Source organism: Botrytis porri, assembly GCF_014898465.1.
Source record: "Botrytis porri strain MUCL 3234 chromosome Unknown BPOR_023, whole genome shotgun sequence".
NCBI classification, from domain to species: Eukaryota; Fungi; Ascomycota; class Leotiomycetes; order Helotiales; family Sclerotiniaceae; genus Botrytis; species Botrytis porri.
In genome coordinates this window covers 35,136-52,275 of record NW_024066097.1, presented here as the reverse complement: position 1 = coordinate 52,275, position 17,140 = coordinate 35,136, and the positions used below count along the sequence as shown (strand labels likewise).

General features: G+C 37.2%; 2 protein-coding genes across 2 annotated transcripts; one reads left to right on the top strand and one right to left on the bottom strand.

The window, feature by feature from the left end:
* Positions 1-8,854: 8,854 nt before the first annotated feature.
* Positions 8,855-11,523, bottom strand: EAF01_011604 (uncharacterized protein). The gene is made up of 2 exons (XM_038919862.1): positions 11,106-11,523; positions 8,855-11,055 (listed from the first exon to the last, which is right to left on the bottom strand). Exons 1-2 carry the CDS (start codon positions 11,321-11,323, stop codon positions 8,937-8,939), a joined length of 2,337 nt encoding a protein of 778 aa, XP_038764566.1. The 5' UTR covers positions 11,324-11,523; the 3' UTR covers positions 8,855-8,936.
* A 3,455-nt stretch (positions 11,524-14,978) lies between these two features.
* Positions 14,979-16,746, top strand: EAF01_011603 (uncharacterized protein). The gene is made up of 4 exons (XM_038919861.1): positions 14,979-15,780; positions 15,831-15,885; positions 15,913-16,061; positions 16,121-16,746. The coding sequence occupies exons 1-4, from the start codon at positions 15,091-15,093 to the stop codon at positions 16,286-16,288; spliced, it is 1,062 nt and encodes a 353-aa protein (XP_038764565.1). The 5' UTR covers positions 14,979-15,090; the 3' UTR covers positions 16,289-16,746.
* The last annotated feature ends 394 nt before the right edge of the window (positions 16,747-17,140 follow it).

The following is a 17,140-nucleotide window of genomic DNA, read 5'->3' as shown; positions in this document are numbered from 1 at the left end:
CCCAGCTCAAACGAATGATATGGAAAGAAGGGGATCAAGGTTATGGAAATGTAGACCGTTAAGAAATGTTGAGGAAGAAATTCCAAAAACAAAAAAAGAATGTGTTAATTCAGTTTGTTTGTTTGATGTTTGATGTTTGATTTTTGATTTTTGATTTTTGATATTTGTGAGGGGATGATTATGCGAAGCTCATCCAAAAGTCTTTCTTCTGATGATGCTATCTATCTGCTTTGCAGGCTGTAGGTAATTAAGTGCTGGTGAAACTCAATTTCTAGCGGCGTATGTTGCAGTTTAGCAGTTTAGCAGTTTAGCAGTCTAGCAGTTTTATTAACAGTTTTAAAGACTTGCTGCGCCCGCCAAAGATTACACGGGGGTTTTAAAGTTCACCACAATGGGAAATCACGGGGCCCCTTGTCAATATCGTCTCATATTAAATCTGAGGAGAGTCGAGACAAAGGGAATGACTTCAACCCCTTTTTTTTTCTTGTCCTATTCCTATTTATGATATTCTCTTTCATGAATGGCATTAATTTGATCGATTCCATAATACCAAGTATGGAGTACGAGTTCCTTGCTATGGTTCGAACCCACCGACTCCTCCTAGCGCCCACTTTCTGCTGCATAATTCCCCACCAAACCACCAACAACTCTGAGTAGCTGGTATTCCTCCACAGTTTGAGTAGAGTATATATATTCGAAAACTGGATTTTTTCCTAACAATATGTAACGGACGCGTGGTCTAATGGTTATGATATTTCGTTCACAACATGTGTACATACGTTCGGATCCAGCTTCATGGATTCCTGCACCGAAATGGTTCTGAGTTCGATCCTCAGCGCGTTCATATTTTTGGCCATTTATTGCTCCTCTTTGATGCTATGTTAACTCGTCGCTTCCCCGTGATCGTTTTTTTGGCGTTGTATTTGAGTACAACGCCCTATGTCTTGTTGATACGACTCCAGCTCCGAATGGTTTTCGAGGTGTGTGCTGATTTCATTGACCTCGGAATTGGTGGAATGCCCTAATACGTAATGCAGCCTATGCACAGATCACTGCCTCGAATACTTCAAGCAAACCTTATAGTCACTAGGTAGGTAATGTTCTGCTTTGGATTTGATAGTGTAGTGCTTTCAATGTTCCATTTCGATTTTGATAATCAAACTCTTTTGTTATTGTTCGAAGTTAGGTTATTAGCTGTTCAAAATATATCAATGTTCAAGTCATATCAGGTATTCAAACCTTATCAATGTTCTAAGCCAGGTGGAATAACCTTATTCGAATACCCTGAATCTTCCAAGTTAGATGAGATATCGAATTTCCTTCCAGATTCCAACACAAACCAGACATTCCAATCCGATCAATGTCTCAGGCCAGATCGGAACCTCAAGCCAGTTCAGATATTCCAAGTCGGATTAGACACTCAGATCAGATCGAATATTCAAGTTGAATCAGATATTCACACTGGGCTGATAAGCTGTTACCAAACATCCATTACAACGATGTGAATTATGGGTTCAATTGGGAGATAGAAATGCTACAAGCTTTTGGGTTAAAGAATCTGATATTGGAGTCTAAGTATTCCGAGGAGTAGCGGCAGGGCTGCAGGAGGGAAAACAGGAGGGGTATCGGCAATAGCAAGGGCACAACAGGCGAAGGTTTGATAAAGTTATAAAGATTCCTTATTTATCAACCACATAGTGCATAGATTTCCATCACTGCATCACACAACAAAAAGATAATTGCTTTTCTTCTTTGTTGCAATGATTTACTTGTTTTCAAAAACATTACAGCATCACTTTCCTCAATTCAAAATCCTGTCTCTGCTTCATCCCCCAATTGAATCCACAATCCAAATTTTTGCAACTTGGTATTTGATGAATCGAAATTGTAATATGGATGAGGATAGACTGACGCAATGAGCTCTTTGGCTCCTTTGTACCTGCACTCCCACTCTCATTCCCACTGCTCCTGCCCTGCTTTTCCCGCTGTCTGCGGCATGCTCCGATTCTAACACAACGCGTGTGCCAGCTCGCCCAATATAGGAGACTCACACAATCCTAATAGCGCAACCATATACCGCTTCAATCACAGAAAGAATACAAGACACTTCTATCCTTTATATTGGGCAAATTGGCGGAATTCTGATACCGATCCAGACAAGTCCATGATATGATGAAAAGATGATACTTCGTGATGTGCTGCAACATTCAGATGTCGAGAAATTCGTCCTTTCAATTCAACAGTGCCACTAGCCATTCCATCGTATACTCTTCGATGCTTAGGATAATTTTTAAACTCTACAATAGTAGTAAAGCTCAAACATAAACTCTATACTCCATATTCAGATGGTATATCAGGTAACAACTTGTCACCGATATTTTGCCAACCATTTCCGTAAAGAACCAACTCTATTGCTTTTCCTGACCTTCTATTTATAATCTCTTTAGCTAGATCTGTATCACTTTGTATATTTGAAAGTTCTTCGATCGAAGGATCTGGATCTGCTAAATATATCTCACTCCGAGCCGATTCTGACCAGCTTAATATCAAACCCATCACTTGACCGTATCTATCCTATGGTTATCTTCACCGTGATGATCTCTCTTCCATTCATCATTCATCCCCATGGTACTAGCAACTGCAGCAACAGCCTCAGCGGCTTCAGCATCATCAGTAGCAGTAGTAGTAGTATAGTAAATTATGTTTATTTATAAAGTTATAAGTTATTGAAAATAAAAATCATAAAAAAAATTAAAAAATTGCCTATAATCACGTATAGGAAAAGTATTATAAATTATCAAAAATTTTAATCGTTTTTAATAAAGAATGATATTAATTATTTATTTTGAAATTTTAAAAATAAAATTCCTTGAAGTAAAAAAAATAATCAACTTTCTTAATTTATATACGAAAATATCATTTTTGTGGGGATTATGTTATAAAACTATATGAGTGTTACGGGAGCTGCCTCTAGGGTCACGTGGAAGTGTCTAGAGTTCTCTCGAGGTGGTTTAGACTAAACTTCAAGTAGGAATTCAATAAGGTTGGTAACTGGTTGCAATTCTCGTAACTATAGTAATGAAACTAATGATTGTTCTTGAGCACGAAGCTCTACATTGTAATGAAATCCCATTCCCTTATATAGACCTTCGTACTGTACTGGAGCGTTCAGGACCTAGAGAGGTCCTGGACCTTTGGTCTGTATGGACCTACATTCCGTTATGCCTGTCATGCAGGGTCCATCACGTGCTAAGAGTCATGTGACGCGGTACCGAGGATGGACCGGCGTAACAATGAGGTATAGTAAGAAGGTTTTAGAACTCTTATATATTTACATAATGTTTAAATTAATTTGAAGTTCTAATTTAAATCTGAAATATTAATATAATTAAAATTTTAATTCGATTCAAACTTCTACCCTGACTTGAACTTTCTAATCTGACTCAGAATATTAATAAAACTTATAAACATTTAAACTAGTCTAAGATATCAACGGAGGTAAAATATTTAAACTAATCAAAAAGATTGAAAATATATTAAGAATTTTAATATTCAGACTACATATAGTAGTAAAATCTTGTCTCTTAATATCTAGATACTTTCTGTTACGGGAGCTGCCTCTATGTTACGGAGGTACCCGCACCGCAACATGGATTATAAGATAAACCTAAGGCCTTGGTGTTGGAACCTACGAAAACAGCACTGTAGGGACAGTTGGATTAAAGGGTAACGAAAGATAGCGGTAACCGAATCAATAAGCAATGATTAAAAGATAGGTACCTATCTTTTGTTGGCACCTATCCTACAGTAGGCACAGGAGGGATAGCGGTTACAGGTTATCTAGTAAGCACAGGTTAGATAAGCAGTAGTATCATATAGGTCACGGGACAAGTGTCACGTGATGGATAGCCAGGATAGGCAAGCTATCCAGGCTATCCGTGGATAGACAGGATAGACAGTCTACCCAAGCTATCCAGACGAGAACGAAGGTCTATATAAGGGAATGGGTTTCATTACAATGTAGAGCTTCGTGCTCAAGATCAATCATTAGTTTCATACTATAGTTACGAGAATTGCAACCAGTTACAACCTTATTGAATTCCTACTTGAAGTCTAGTCTAAACCACCTCGAGAGATCTCTAGACACTTCCACGTGACCCTAGAGGCAGCTCCCGTAACACTCTAGGGTCACGTGGAAGTGTTTAGAGATCTCTCGAGGTGATTTAGATTAGATTTCAAGTAGGAATTCAATAAGGTTGTAATTGGTTGTAATTCTTGTAATTATAGTAATGAAACTAATAATTATTCTCTTAAGTATGAAGCTCTATATTGTAATGAAATCTTATTCCCTTATATAGACCTTCATTCTCTGTTGTCCCACTGCTTCCTACTGTATCCCACTGGGCATTACTCAGTGAGACTCAGTGGGACACCTTGGTCAGGTGATACTTAGTCAATCTAGTCATGTGACGACCTCGGTCGTAACACTTTCCTTTCTCTGATTTCTTTTATACTTCTATTCTCGTTCCGTACTATTCGCTTACGTACTCGCTAATGTATTATCTATCTTTTCTTATTCTTTATTACATCTCGAATATTATTCATTCTGTATCTAGGTAGTGATTAGTTCCTGATTGTTTTATTTTCCTATTTTGCCTCTTTCGAAGTATGAGGAGAGGTCTTTTGAAGAGCATTAAGAGCGCTTTTGAGGTAGGTGTAAGCCCCACTTTTCACTCCAAATTTCTTGGCACTTTTTTGAACAAGTTTTTCTTAGTCAGCATTTTCCAAATCCCAAAAATTGAAGGAATCCGCCCTTTTGCCCTATGAAAGAGACCTGTGTTGGGTGTCAGCACGACGCACCTGTCCTATCTTCCTATCTAAATTTTGGAGTACCTAGCATAATCCAAAATCCAAAATCCACCAAAGCGAATTGTATTCCCTCTTCCCCCCACCTAAAAACATCATCCCATCCATCCATCCCAATCCATAGCATTCGCTTCCCCTGCTTCGCCTTCTCATCCATACCATACCATACCATATCAACCAAAGAAACCAAAGGTGCTAAGATTTTGTGGAACTGAAGATAGAACCGAAAACTAATGAGGAGTGAGGCTCTCTGGAAATTTGGATTGAGGAAATACCTGAAGGATGGGAAATTGGAAATCCGTACAAGTAAAGAGAAGATATCGGAGGCGAAGGCTTCGTGTTTCTGGGGAGTGTAGCGCGTTTGATATTCGGGTTTTTCTTTTGACTGATTGGGTGGACTTGGATTGGGATTTGGGATGGTTCGGATAAGTCTTGTTGGTGGTTCGAGTGAGAAAACTGGAAATCTAGGATTTCGTTTATCTTATTGGAGACTTGGGGTGTAATTTGATGTGGTGAGTCAAGGTAGTAGTTCAAGATGTGGTCTGGTTGTTTTTGAGTGTGTTATTTGGGGACGAAGAAGATAGTGTGGAGTGTGAAATGTGGTAGTTTCCTATGTTGAGGGCTGAGTTGTTGCGGGTACATGCTGCGGATGCATTCAAGATCAGGGAATTTATTGGCATTCATCTTCATGACAAAATCCTTGTCTGCTTTGTCATTGGGTCGCGGTGGTGGTGACTTTGACGGCGACAAGCTCCTCTGGCAGGGTGCTCTTTGCTGTTTTTTGGATGAACCATGAAAGGTTTTGGAATAATTTCGCTTATGCTCGGAGATCGCTCTCTCTCTTCGTACCACGGATCTCTGAACTGGCTTCTGATGGAGAGGGGACACCGGTAACCCGCGTATTCTGTGTCTCATTTTGATTTGAACTAGCTCCCAATATTGTGAGAAGCTTGGATCCTCCCGTGGTGTTGGTGGTGGTGGTGTTCCGGGCCGAATAGTGCTTTTCGAGAAGTTCCTTCACCTTTTAAACGACAAATTTGGTTGTGCTGTCCTGTAGCTCCACCGGAAGCTTTTCTAATGCTTCGTCCACTACGCCAAATGGAGACGGCGCGGCACTAGGTTTTTGAGATGACGAGATAGCCTTGCTACCACGCGTCGTATCCGAGTTGGTCTTTTCATTGTAGATTCAGCCTTTTCACTCTTCTCCTTCACTCTTCTCATTATTGCCTCCCGCCTCGCGATGGGATCCTGTTCAGTTATTAGTCCCAGTACAGATGTATCTCAGGAGACAATGCTCAACGCGGGTCTTACTTATATTATCGGGTAGTTCATGCTCGTCAAAGGCTCGATCTCCCATGATGGAAATCGGTGGGCCTGATTGGTGATATACCTATTGCTATTGCGAAAAGGTTGGAGATTGAACCACAATCCTAAGGGCTCGTTTAGATGTCAATTCCGGTCAGAATCCGCTGAATAATCTACTTTTTTTATATCACAATGGATTCTATAGTAGTACTTTTCCATCTTTAAAAAGATAAATTATTATATTTCGTTTTCCTATTTATATATTAATTTCAATATTAAATCTATAGAAATAACAGAACATAGAATATATATAGTACTATTACATATACACCTTTATATAAGGAAATCTGAATTTTCAGTTTGTTATTGTTATTTGAATAACTAAATAAGTAGTATTGGGATAGGGATCATGTGACTACGCTAGCGTTAACGCTAGCGTCTTCCGATACTACAGTAATACATTTCGTAGCCCTAGCTTTTAGAACCTCAAGCAATATAAACAACAGTGTGAATCATAGTACTATATTGACTTCACCATCCTCATGATGATACCAACAAGTAGATATAGGAATAGCTTCATTTCAATTAAAACGAATATAGGAATATTATTTTATTTAATTGAGATTTAAATTCAAATTCTAATCTAAAAAGAGTTTAAAGCTTTAAGCTAAACAAGTCTAAAGCTTTAGACTATAATAACCTATAAATTTCCGGATTTTTCAAAAATTGAAAACAACAACTACTTTTTCTAATCATTATTCTCAATATACTCTTAACGTGATTTATTAGTACGTCTATTATATCAGTATATGTATTACTTTAAAAAATACACTAAAATCAAGCTTTTCTTAATATTTAATTTTTAATAATTAATTTTTTTTTAAAAAAAAGAATATTTAATGATAATAAAAAATCAAATATTCAAAAAACTAATTTTTATTTAAATATTCTTATTATATTCTAAAAATAGTTAAAATTGTTACGATTTTCATAACAAAAAAATCTTTTTATAATAACTACAATAAACATTCGAATTTTCAATTTATTCTTAGAAATTTATAATATTTATATAGTTAAATATTATATATTCAATTTTCAGAAAATTCTATTTATAAATAAATTTTATATATAAAAAGAATAATGTACATACTAATATAATATATACACTAGTAAACTACGTTATACAAATAATTAGATTATTTATCAGCTTAACAAAAAAAGACCTCACCCTATGTCATATGAATCTCAAGCTCCCTTGTAAAACCCTCAACATAATGAATCCATCGCTAAGCTCCCTAACATCTAACATCCAACATTCAAACCGCAAAATAAAGATTCCACAATGATTTGAATATATCGAGATCATATGAGTTTTATATCCATCGATATCTCTATATTAATCTAATATCAACACTATATGGCTAGAATAACTGGAAGACTCATAGTCCATTTCCCTATAATAGTAGATTCCGTACTTTTGAATGCTTTACTACTATAATAAAATCTTTAATACTTTCATTATATATTAAATAAATCGTTTTTATTCTATCAATCTGATTAAGCTTTTTATTTTATATAACGAAGCTTATTCTAATCAATAAAATCTTAATGAATTTCTTAAATTTTGAAAGTTTTTTGAAAACTTTAGTTTAAAGTAATAATTATTTACTAAATAAAAAAATTCTAGATTTTATTTGTTTTAATTCTCTTTCCTTTTTCCCTCTTAAAAGATTTTATATTGAATTACTATATAAGATATTTTCATAAGAATTATACCTATTTTTGATATTCTAAATAAATAATAAAGTAATTTATTAATATAATATAAAGCTTTTAATAATAGATAGTAATATAGTATATAGGATATAGATATAATATAAAGATTTTCAGAATAAATTCGAATTCTTATTCGAATTCATTTATATATAGATTAGAGATAGGTTAAATTCTTATTTATATAATGTATTCTGTATTTGTAATATAATAGTAAAGCTTATAATTGAAGAATAATTCGAAAGTGATGTACTTTATAAAAGAGTTCACTCCTTTTTAAACTTTCGATTTACTTACTCTCTTAGTTTTTATACTTACTTTCTTTATTCACTCTTCTTACAACTCTAATTTCTAAGACCTTTTAAAGCCTTTCTTTTTCTTTTTTTCTTTAAGATTTAATAATAAATAGATCTCAAAATGAATCGAATATATTCGTTATTAACAAAATAAGCATTTTGTTTATAATAAAAATAATTTTAATATTGTAATATACACCTTAAAATTTGTATAGGGATTTATATTGAATCTCTTTTTATTCGGAATATTAACTTTGCTACCACAGGGATTTCGACATGTTGTTTCTTAACATGATTCTTCAGGGGAATTTTCACATTACATCACGTATAAGTTATGAGTATTAGGTATAAATGCTACTGGGATGGAAAGTTCTTCTCGGGCCTGTATTTCATCGCCGGTAGGATATCGTGTCTCTTATCTCATATTATGAGCGTTTGCTTATGAATGGGAAGAGCTTGTCTCTTGACAATGATAGAGCGAAAACTGATACTCTCGATCGAATGTTTAGGCGAGTGCGAATATGAGATCCAAGTTTCAGATGTATTGATGCAATTGTGTGATTTGAAAATCTCACATTACATGTTCATTCACGAGATTCAAGGAATTCGGAAAATTTGATAAATTTAATCGATTTCAGATTGTAATGCACACCGGTATATACCCAATAAACGCACGCAACTCCTAAATTCCCCCACTTACAAAAGGGCATCATCACCTCTATCCCCATTAATCTTCGCCTTGATCATCTCGCTCTGACCCGCCACCTCCTCACTCCCCACCGTCGCCAAATACCTCTTAAAGTTATCACTCATCTCTACCACCTTCTCGAAATGATCGCGTCTCAATTCCACTTCCAATTTTCCCTCCTCGTTTTCACCTTTCTTCGTCTCGGCTTCATATTCAGCTAGTGCCACCGCGGTTTGGAACGCATTGCGGATCTCCCGACCATTCCATTCAGTATCTTTGAGTACCTCATCGGAGAGAATATAGCGTTTCGCAGCACTCATAATGGTAATTTCATGTCCGCGTTCTAATCCTAGCTTGGTGAAAAATTGAAGCCAGATTCTCTTGCGGCCTTCGCAGTCTAGAGGACGGTATCCAATATACACATGAATACGAGAGAAGAAAGCTGGATCAAAGTGTCCCACGCGATTGGTAGTCAGGAAGAGAATACCTCTGTAGTATTCCATCGCTCTTAGAAAGACAGATACGAGTCCGTTGCGTGTGAGTTCGGAAACTTCACGACGCTCGAGATACACATCTGCTTCGTCGATTAACATGACGGCGCCCCAGATCTCGGCTAGTTTGAACCATTTGCTGAGGGATTCTTCGACGCGGAATTCGTCGGTTCCAATATCACCGCAGGTGAGTGAGAGGAGGGGTCGTGATGTGAATTCGGCTACGCATTCTGCGGTGTAGGTTTTACCAGCACCGGGAGGACCGTGCAATAAGAAGATTTGTCCTTCTCCTTTGTTGGGGATAGGATCTGCTGACCAGGTTGTTTCGCTCCTACCGGCTTTCTTGGAGGAAGTGTATTTGTGAACGAGGGCTTTGATCATTTCCTGTTTTTCGTCTGGAAGGACTAGATTCTCGATAGCCGAAGTGTAGAATTTAGGAGGTTGACAACAATCGACGTCGAGAGCTTGCCATTTCTTAGACTTGAGATCGAAACCCATGATACGACGAGGGCAGAGAAAGTACTTGTGTCGGGAAACAATTCCATTCGCACCGGTTTCGGCAAGGGAGGGGGTTTCGCGAGGTTCAATATTTTCGTATTTGCCCCAACGTGTATTGGCCGATGCAGCAAGTCGTTTAGAATTACAATCTGTACAATTGCAGTTATAGTGTAAATCTGCAAGAATACCAGAATCATCATCATCAATACCGAGGACTGGAGCTGGATGTTTCTGTGTTTCTTGCCAATCGGCATATGTGTAGAAAGCACTTTGATCAACCACAACACGACCTTCGTGGAAACGTTTTGGCTTTTGCTCAACGGGCATACTGAAACCTCTGTAATCCATTTGTTTACCCATCAACATACTGTAGAATTTCTCTCCACGATCTTCGAGTTGTTTTCGTGGAGATAGGGCAGGATTGGCATCGACGTAATGAGCAGGAATAACCTTTAACGATGTGACTTCGCGCTCGCCTTCAAATGGTGCGATGGTGACCTCATGAGGTCGACGTCCAACAAATCGGCCATCGAAATCTAGATACCACATCTTAACTTTAAGAGGTGATGGCTGTCCTGGTCTAGTATTCTCTGTGGAGTTTTCACATCCTTGAAGAACGAAACCAGCACGTTGCTCGTCGAATTGAGCGTACACATCCATTCCTGGCTTAAACAACATCCATAACATCTCAAACGTTACTACTGGATTAGCTCTAGCATGTCGGTCATCCTCCAACCTTAACTTCTCTTCAAAGTTATCCTCAAGATACTTTTGAAGAACGCTGATATGATGACTGGCTTCCGCATCATCACAATTCTCTTTGTATTCTTGAAGTTCCTTTCGGTAATGAACAAGAATCCCATAAGGTTCCTTGATTGAAATGGTGTCTCCGAGTAAAGATTGTCCGGGATAGTATTCGACAATGGATCTCAAGGCTTTCATGATGTGTGGAGAATGAATAATGAGTTCTTTCTCCTCCATAGATCGCTCATCGAAGTCATTTTCGTCTTTCATCCCTGATGATATCACATTATCATCATCTTTGTCCTTCTTGTTCTTTTTCTTGCCATAAATGGTAGGGAACCAAATAGTAACACTGTATAAGACTTCTAGAATAGGTATTTCCGAATCACGATATCTTGAAAACGTTAGTGTCTGATTGGATAACGAGCAATACGATCAACATACGTCGTCTTCTTCAACTTATATGGTGCTGCCAACTCCTTTGTTCCTTTGATTTCACCACCTACATCCTTATACTGGACTTTGTAAAGGATCTCTGGGCATTTGATATCTTCATCCTTGCCAGCATCGCTTGATGCTTGAGTAGAAGTGGTAGCATCCTTCTCGACCTTGACGACTACATATTTCTCGCCATCTTTACTTGGTGTCTCGTTGGAATGCATGATTGAGGATATTGTGAGGAGTGAGAGCTATGTGATTAGGTATTATGAAGAAAGAAGAAAAGCGAAGAGGATGAGGAAGGATGAGAAAGAATGTGAGGATTGGGATGAATCGATCACTGAGAAGTATATAAATATTAAAAGCTGGACGCTTCAAGCAGACGAGGAGACAGCAAATTGGTGAAATTTTGATGAAATTTGTGGAGTACAACTGGTGTTTACATAGGCAGCACTCGCCGCAGCAGTCAGCCCGCAGATGAGCAACACACCAGCCTTCTCCCATTCGTTGGAGATAGCAATATATTGCCTATCCAGTATCTTGTCCTTCCCGCATTGGATACGTTGACTCACCGTGTTGTCTAGGCAAAGGATGAACGTTTTGATTATCGGCACATACGTGAATGTGGCGGCTCTTTATATGCAAATAGTAGCCCTAGGTCTGGTTCAAGTTGGTCTGGCGAGGCAGATTAGTGGATGAGTGACTAGGATCTCCGTCATATCGCTCAGCCGTAGATTTACGTGGGGTATCACCAATGGTCCCAAATTCTTCAATAATATCCGCTGATGATCAGTGGTAGGTAGAATTACGAGCAAGTACTGCAGTTACGAGGGTAGCATCATATCATTGATAGATATAGAGGTAAGATAGGTTGAGAAACGTATTGCCATTCAGTTCTTAGAGACAACAACAGTATTGAGACATTAAAGGTTGAATGTTATCTGAAATTCATAAAAGTTGAATATTGATTGTCCGACTTGATATAAGAACAACTGCATACTCTCGTTTTGCGAAAAGAGTCAACAACCATGAAATGCCTCCTCACCTTGATCTTTTCAAAAACCCTAATTACCATTGCAATATGAGATTCTTCACGGAAATTGTTTAACTGGGCCTCGATTTGCAGGGAGCTTCCGTACAACATGAAGATTCCACAACATGAATCTTACTATGTTCCCACTGGTTCCTGTTCTTGTTCCACTTTCACGATGATACTGGTGGTCCGGGCCGTCTAGAGTATGAGTAATACCTCGATTTCACGTAAAAGACAAGGCAACCAAACAGATCATGGCCGTGCAGCATCAGATGGTTGTGATTGTGTCAAATCATATGTTCGCGGTTGAAAAACTCATAGTTGCCATGTTGGAAGAATTCGCATAGATTTTTCAGGTAAAGTTCTTGAGAATTTCTGCATCATCGTCCAAAATACATGGTTACCTACCGAGGCCCATTTGAATCATTTTGCTAATACCTGAAAAGTTAGGTTTTGCATAATTCAAAAAGAATTTCTAAATTTTATATAATATATATATAGAAATCTTAAAAAGAAAATTGTATTATATAGAACTATATAATAAATAATAGTTTTATAAAAAAAAATATTATTAGATAGCTTTTATTATTAATATTATTAATATGATTTTAGAATTTATTTCAGAATTTTCTATAAGAAGTATATTAATATTCAAATTTTAATATATAATCTTTTTTAAATAGTTTTCTTTTTATATATAGACTAATTATTAATAAGAATTCCTTATCTCGTTTATTTCAAATTAAAAATTAGTTTTTATAATATTGAAAAAAAAATTATTCAATTTAGTATACAACTTGAAAAGAATAAATGAAATAAAAAAGAAAAAAAGAAAAAAAGAAAATTATTAATTCAAATTCAACGAATCGATTAATATAATTACATTTAAATTATATCAAAAATTAAAATTCTAATTCAATTTAATAAAATTCTAATTAGTTTAATTATAATAATTAAGCTATTTTTATTTATGTTTTAAATATTAGGATATATGATTAATCAAGTTTCCCTTAATTAGTATCTAGAAATTATAGAATTCTTTTATTCGGTACAAAACCTTGAAAGATTGATAAAAAGAAAAGAAAAGAGATATTAATATGAATTAGAATTTAAAGAATCAATTGATATAAAAATATTTGAATAAGAAAATATTAAATATTGAAACTATATTATTATTCAAGTTTATTCAAATAATTTTATATTAAATATAAATTTCAATTTTTGAGATAATTCGAATTTTTTTATATCAATCGATTTCTTGAATTCTAATTCATACTAATATCCCTTTTCTTTTTATTTCATATATTTTCTTAAGATTATATATTGAATTGAATATTCTTATTAATATAAACACACTATTAAATTCTAAATACGCTTTTAGCCCATGCAAAACCTAACTTTTCAGGTATTGGCAAAATGATTCAAATGGGCCTCGGTACTACCGGTCTGGGCGAGTACTTAGCTGAATCTCAAGTCGATATTATGGCTATATACAGTACGCAATATATCAGAGCCCATTCGGATATTCCAGATATGGAAGACCATGAACCTATCGATAGATTCACATCTTATGGTGCAAGTTTTCGCGTGGTAAAGGAGATTGATTATCTCAAATGATTGGGCTAGTGGTTAAGTTTAGCAATGACCTTAATTTGTGGCTGGAAATTGGCTATTCGTGTCCGTTTTTCGGGTGTATAACAATTAACAATGAATGCCTTGGTGTAGAGACATTGAAGGATATCGATATTGCTACGGAAAGGCAAGTATCTGAGAAAGACTCGGTGTTGCATCGACAAGCCTGTCACAATATATACCACCTTGAGTTCTGTAAGGCAGGTTATGCTTAACAACATGATGTAAATGTATAACATCGACGGCTATGAAGACCACATAGTCAAATATCGTTTTGACAAGTTTGAGAGAAGTCGTGTTGTGGCAGTGCTAATATGGCTAGAGATGATCGGACCTAGATAAATATTAATCCGATAGAATCTCGACAAAGTCGGTCACAATTTCCTCCTTCATCATCGTTTCTCACTCACTATTTTATACCGCCAAAAAGGCCATTTCGAGCAATCACTATTCTCGTAACGCAACTCAAGGGGCAACCAACAATCCCGAAACCCAAGGATCGAAATTGAATCCTTTCGTGAATGCCTTCCTTCCCGTCTTGCAGATCATGCAGGCAAATAGGCTACTCATTTCTCTCGTTGCATTTACGAGCACTCCCGGTAGGCATAATACCAATCCAGATATATATCTAATCAAGAATTCCACTTTTTGCAATATACACATCAGATCTATGCGAAATCAAAGCCTTCTTATCGCGGTCTCATTCGTGGTCACTTTTTGGCCCTTGGCCTTGATATCACTGATCCATCGACGAGAGGAACCTCCACCAAATGTACTGAATCTATTTTCTCCTCCAAACTATTGATTTGCAAATGTAACCGTTATACATTACTGTAATCATAGCCTCAAAGTAGTTCTTTCTTGGTTTGGTAATCAAGCCATATAAACCTCACGATTTATCATTGGTAAGGTGGTAATAAGCCTTACGGTCCGTTCCTCTGAAGAATTCTGCACGAATTATTTAGCCTGTCATTTATAATGCTTCTTCAACTTGATTCCAGAGATATATGACGTGCATACACTGCTGCGCCTACAACATTTCCGATTTAGGTGGGATATCCCACTCTGTTTACTCTATTATTGGCTATAATGCCTATAAGTGTGCGCCAAACCGCAGTGAAGCGCTTAGCCGATCTTCATGGAGGGGTTATCTCAAGTTGGTGGTTGATATCTAGAAAGACTCAGCCAATTCTGAGTTTTCTCTGTTGCATCCTTTGACTGAGTCAATGTTTCCCTTATCCATGCTTTACTTGTATGGAGTTTCCAAATTTTAATCTTCTTTTACCGTCTTGATTCTCGGTTTGAGCATTTTCATAGAGTGATATCATGGTCTATACTGAGTCCAAATTTTCACATCTTTCATACTCTACCGTTGGTCATGGTAGGACGGATTCCCCAACATTCATCGATGATGCTTTCACTCCTGTATCCGGAATTGGAGTTGCCATTCCCTATCCCGTTCTACAACGAACATTCCTATTAGACCCCACGCCACCACCAAGTCCACTGTATCAAAAATTCAAATATCCCTCATCTGCCTCTTCAACGACAATACAGGGACAACAAGACCTTATAACGTTTGATAAACTTCCAGAATGGAGTCAGGATAATCCCCATATCCACTCCGGGTATCGACAAATATCTCATTCTACCTCCACCTGTTTACATTCCTGTTTCCAAATCCATAATGAAACTTTCAATATATGGTCTCATTTCATTCCTTGTATCTTATTCATTATCCTCGAAGGAATCATTATGTATTATCTCAATACACGCTATCCTAGTGCTACGATCAAAGATCATATCATCTTCTCATTTTTCATTCTCTGCGCAACGATATGTTTAGGCATCTCGGCAATTTTCCATTCCCTTATTTCACATTCTCAAAAAGGCCGCGATCTGTGGTTAAAACTCGATTATGTGGGGATTGTCTTTCTCATCATTGGATGCTTTCTTTCAGCTGTATATATGTCTTTCTTCTGTCAACAAACTTTACAATATGCTTATTGTGGAACGGTAAGTTGTCTCCTTTTTCTTTTCTCTTCCGTTTGCTCATAAATGAGTAGATTTTAGCAATGTCAAGCACGGCATTAGTTTTTCTCCTCCTACCCGCGTTTCAAGGTCATCGATGACGTTCTCTTCGTGTAGTAGCTTTCTGTGCAACAGCAGTTTCGGTTCTCATTCCTTTCATCCATGCACTGGCTCAGTCTGGATGGGACCAGGCGATGGGGCAATCGGGTATGCCGTATTATTTCGCAGAAGCATTATTGCTTTTGGTCGGTGTTTTTTGTTTTGCTGTATGTTTTCACCTTCCCCTTCTTGGAGGTGCAAGTTGGAAGACTAATTTAAAAAATAGAAACGATGGCCAGAATCGTGGATTCCAGGTAGCTTTGATCTATTGGGTAACTCGCATCAGATATTTCATCTGCTGGTTGTGTTGGCCATGGTGTTGCATTTGGTGGGACTTTTACAGGTGTTTGATTATAATTATGCGAAAGGGGAATGCAGAGGAATTATTTCATAGGATGGGTTTGATATATATGAAGTTATGAAATGGTGGGGAAGGAGAGGGGTTGTATCATAAGGTTGTACGATATGTATGGAGCTGTGAAATGGTTGGGAAATGGGAAAGGGATGTATAAATTGGAGCGACGGGTTTGGACTGTGGGTTTCACATCAGGAATTTATGATGGTGATGTTGAGACGAATTTATGATGAATGGGATGAATAGGATGAATAGGATGAATAGGACGAATTGGGATATAGATTTGGGTATGGATTGATATACATTGGATTGGATTGGATTGGAAAAGACCAACTAAGGATCATCTACCCTCGAGGGATATTCTGTGTGATTAACGAGGGTCGAAGATGAAAGGAGTCAAGAATGAGGCTGAGAATGAGGAAGTTATTGTAGACTTTGAGCTCAATTCAGAGGCTGCAATGAACACAGCCAAACAAGCAACCAGTAGTCCTCTCAAAGTGATATTTGGAGCAAGCAATAATCTCAATAACATTGGTCCAAATGCTCGAGCCCACTAAATGTTACTCGCTTCAAGTACAAATGAAATGCAGCAGAGACGTGAGAGGCACATCGTATGATCTCAAAACATACGTCTTTTCCCCTCGTTTTCTCTATACTATCACATGCGCAACTACGACTAACCCGAATTTACCAACATCTCGGGGCCCCAAACTATCGTCCCAAAAAGCCTAGGAACTCTTCCCGATCTTCCCCGTTATATCTTCTTCCATGTCCATATCGTCCGATCACGAAAATCATGACTGTAATGAGATCAACCTGCACACGAGACCCAGGGCCAGGGATAATACAATTTGACATATAACGCTCTGACGGACCCATATTCCCCGCGTG

What these genes read in the sequence shown, in the direction of transcription:
- EAF01_011604 (XM_038919862.1), bottom strand. Translation starts at nt 11,323, where the DNA reads ATGCATTCCAACGAGACACCAAGTAAAGATGGCGAGAAATATGTAGTC. An exon ending in TATAAGTTGAAGAAGACGAC is followed by an intron (nt 11,056 to 11,105) that starts GTATGTTGATCG and finishes AACGTTTTCAAG; the next exon opens with ATATCGTGATTCGGAAATAC.
- EAF01_011603 (XM_038919861.1), top strand. Translation starts at nt 15,091, where the DNA reads ATGGTCTATACTGAGTCCAAATTTTCACATCTTTCATACTCTACCGTT. An exon ending in AATATGCTTATTGTGGAACG is followed by an intron (nt 15,781 to 15,830) that starts GTAAGTTGTCTC and finishes ATAAATGAGTAG; the next exon opens with ATTTTAGCAATGTCAAGCAC. An exon ending in CCTCCTACCCGCGTTTCAAG is followed by an intron (nt 15,886 to 15,912) that starts GTCATCGATGAC and finishes CTCTTCGTGTAG; the next exon opens with TAGCTTTCTGTGCAACAGCA.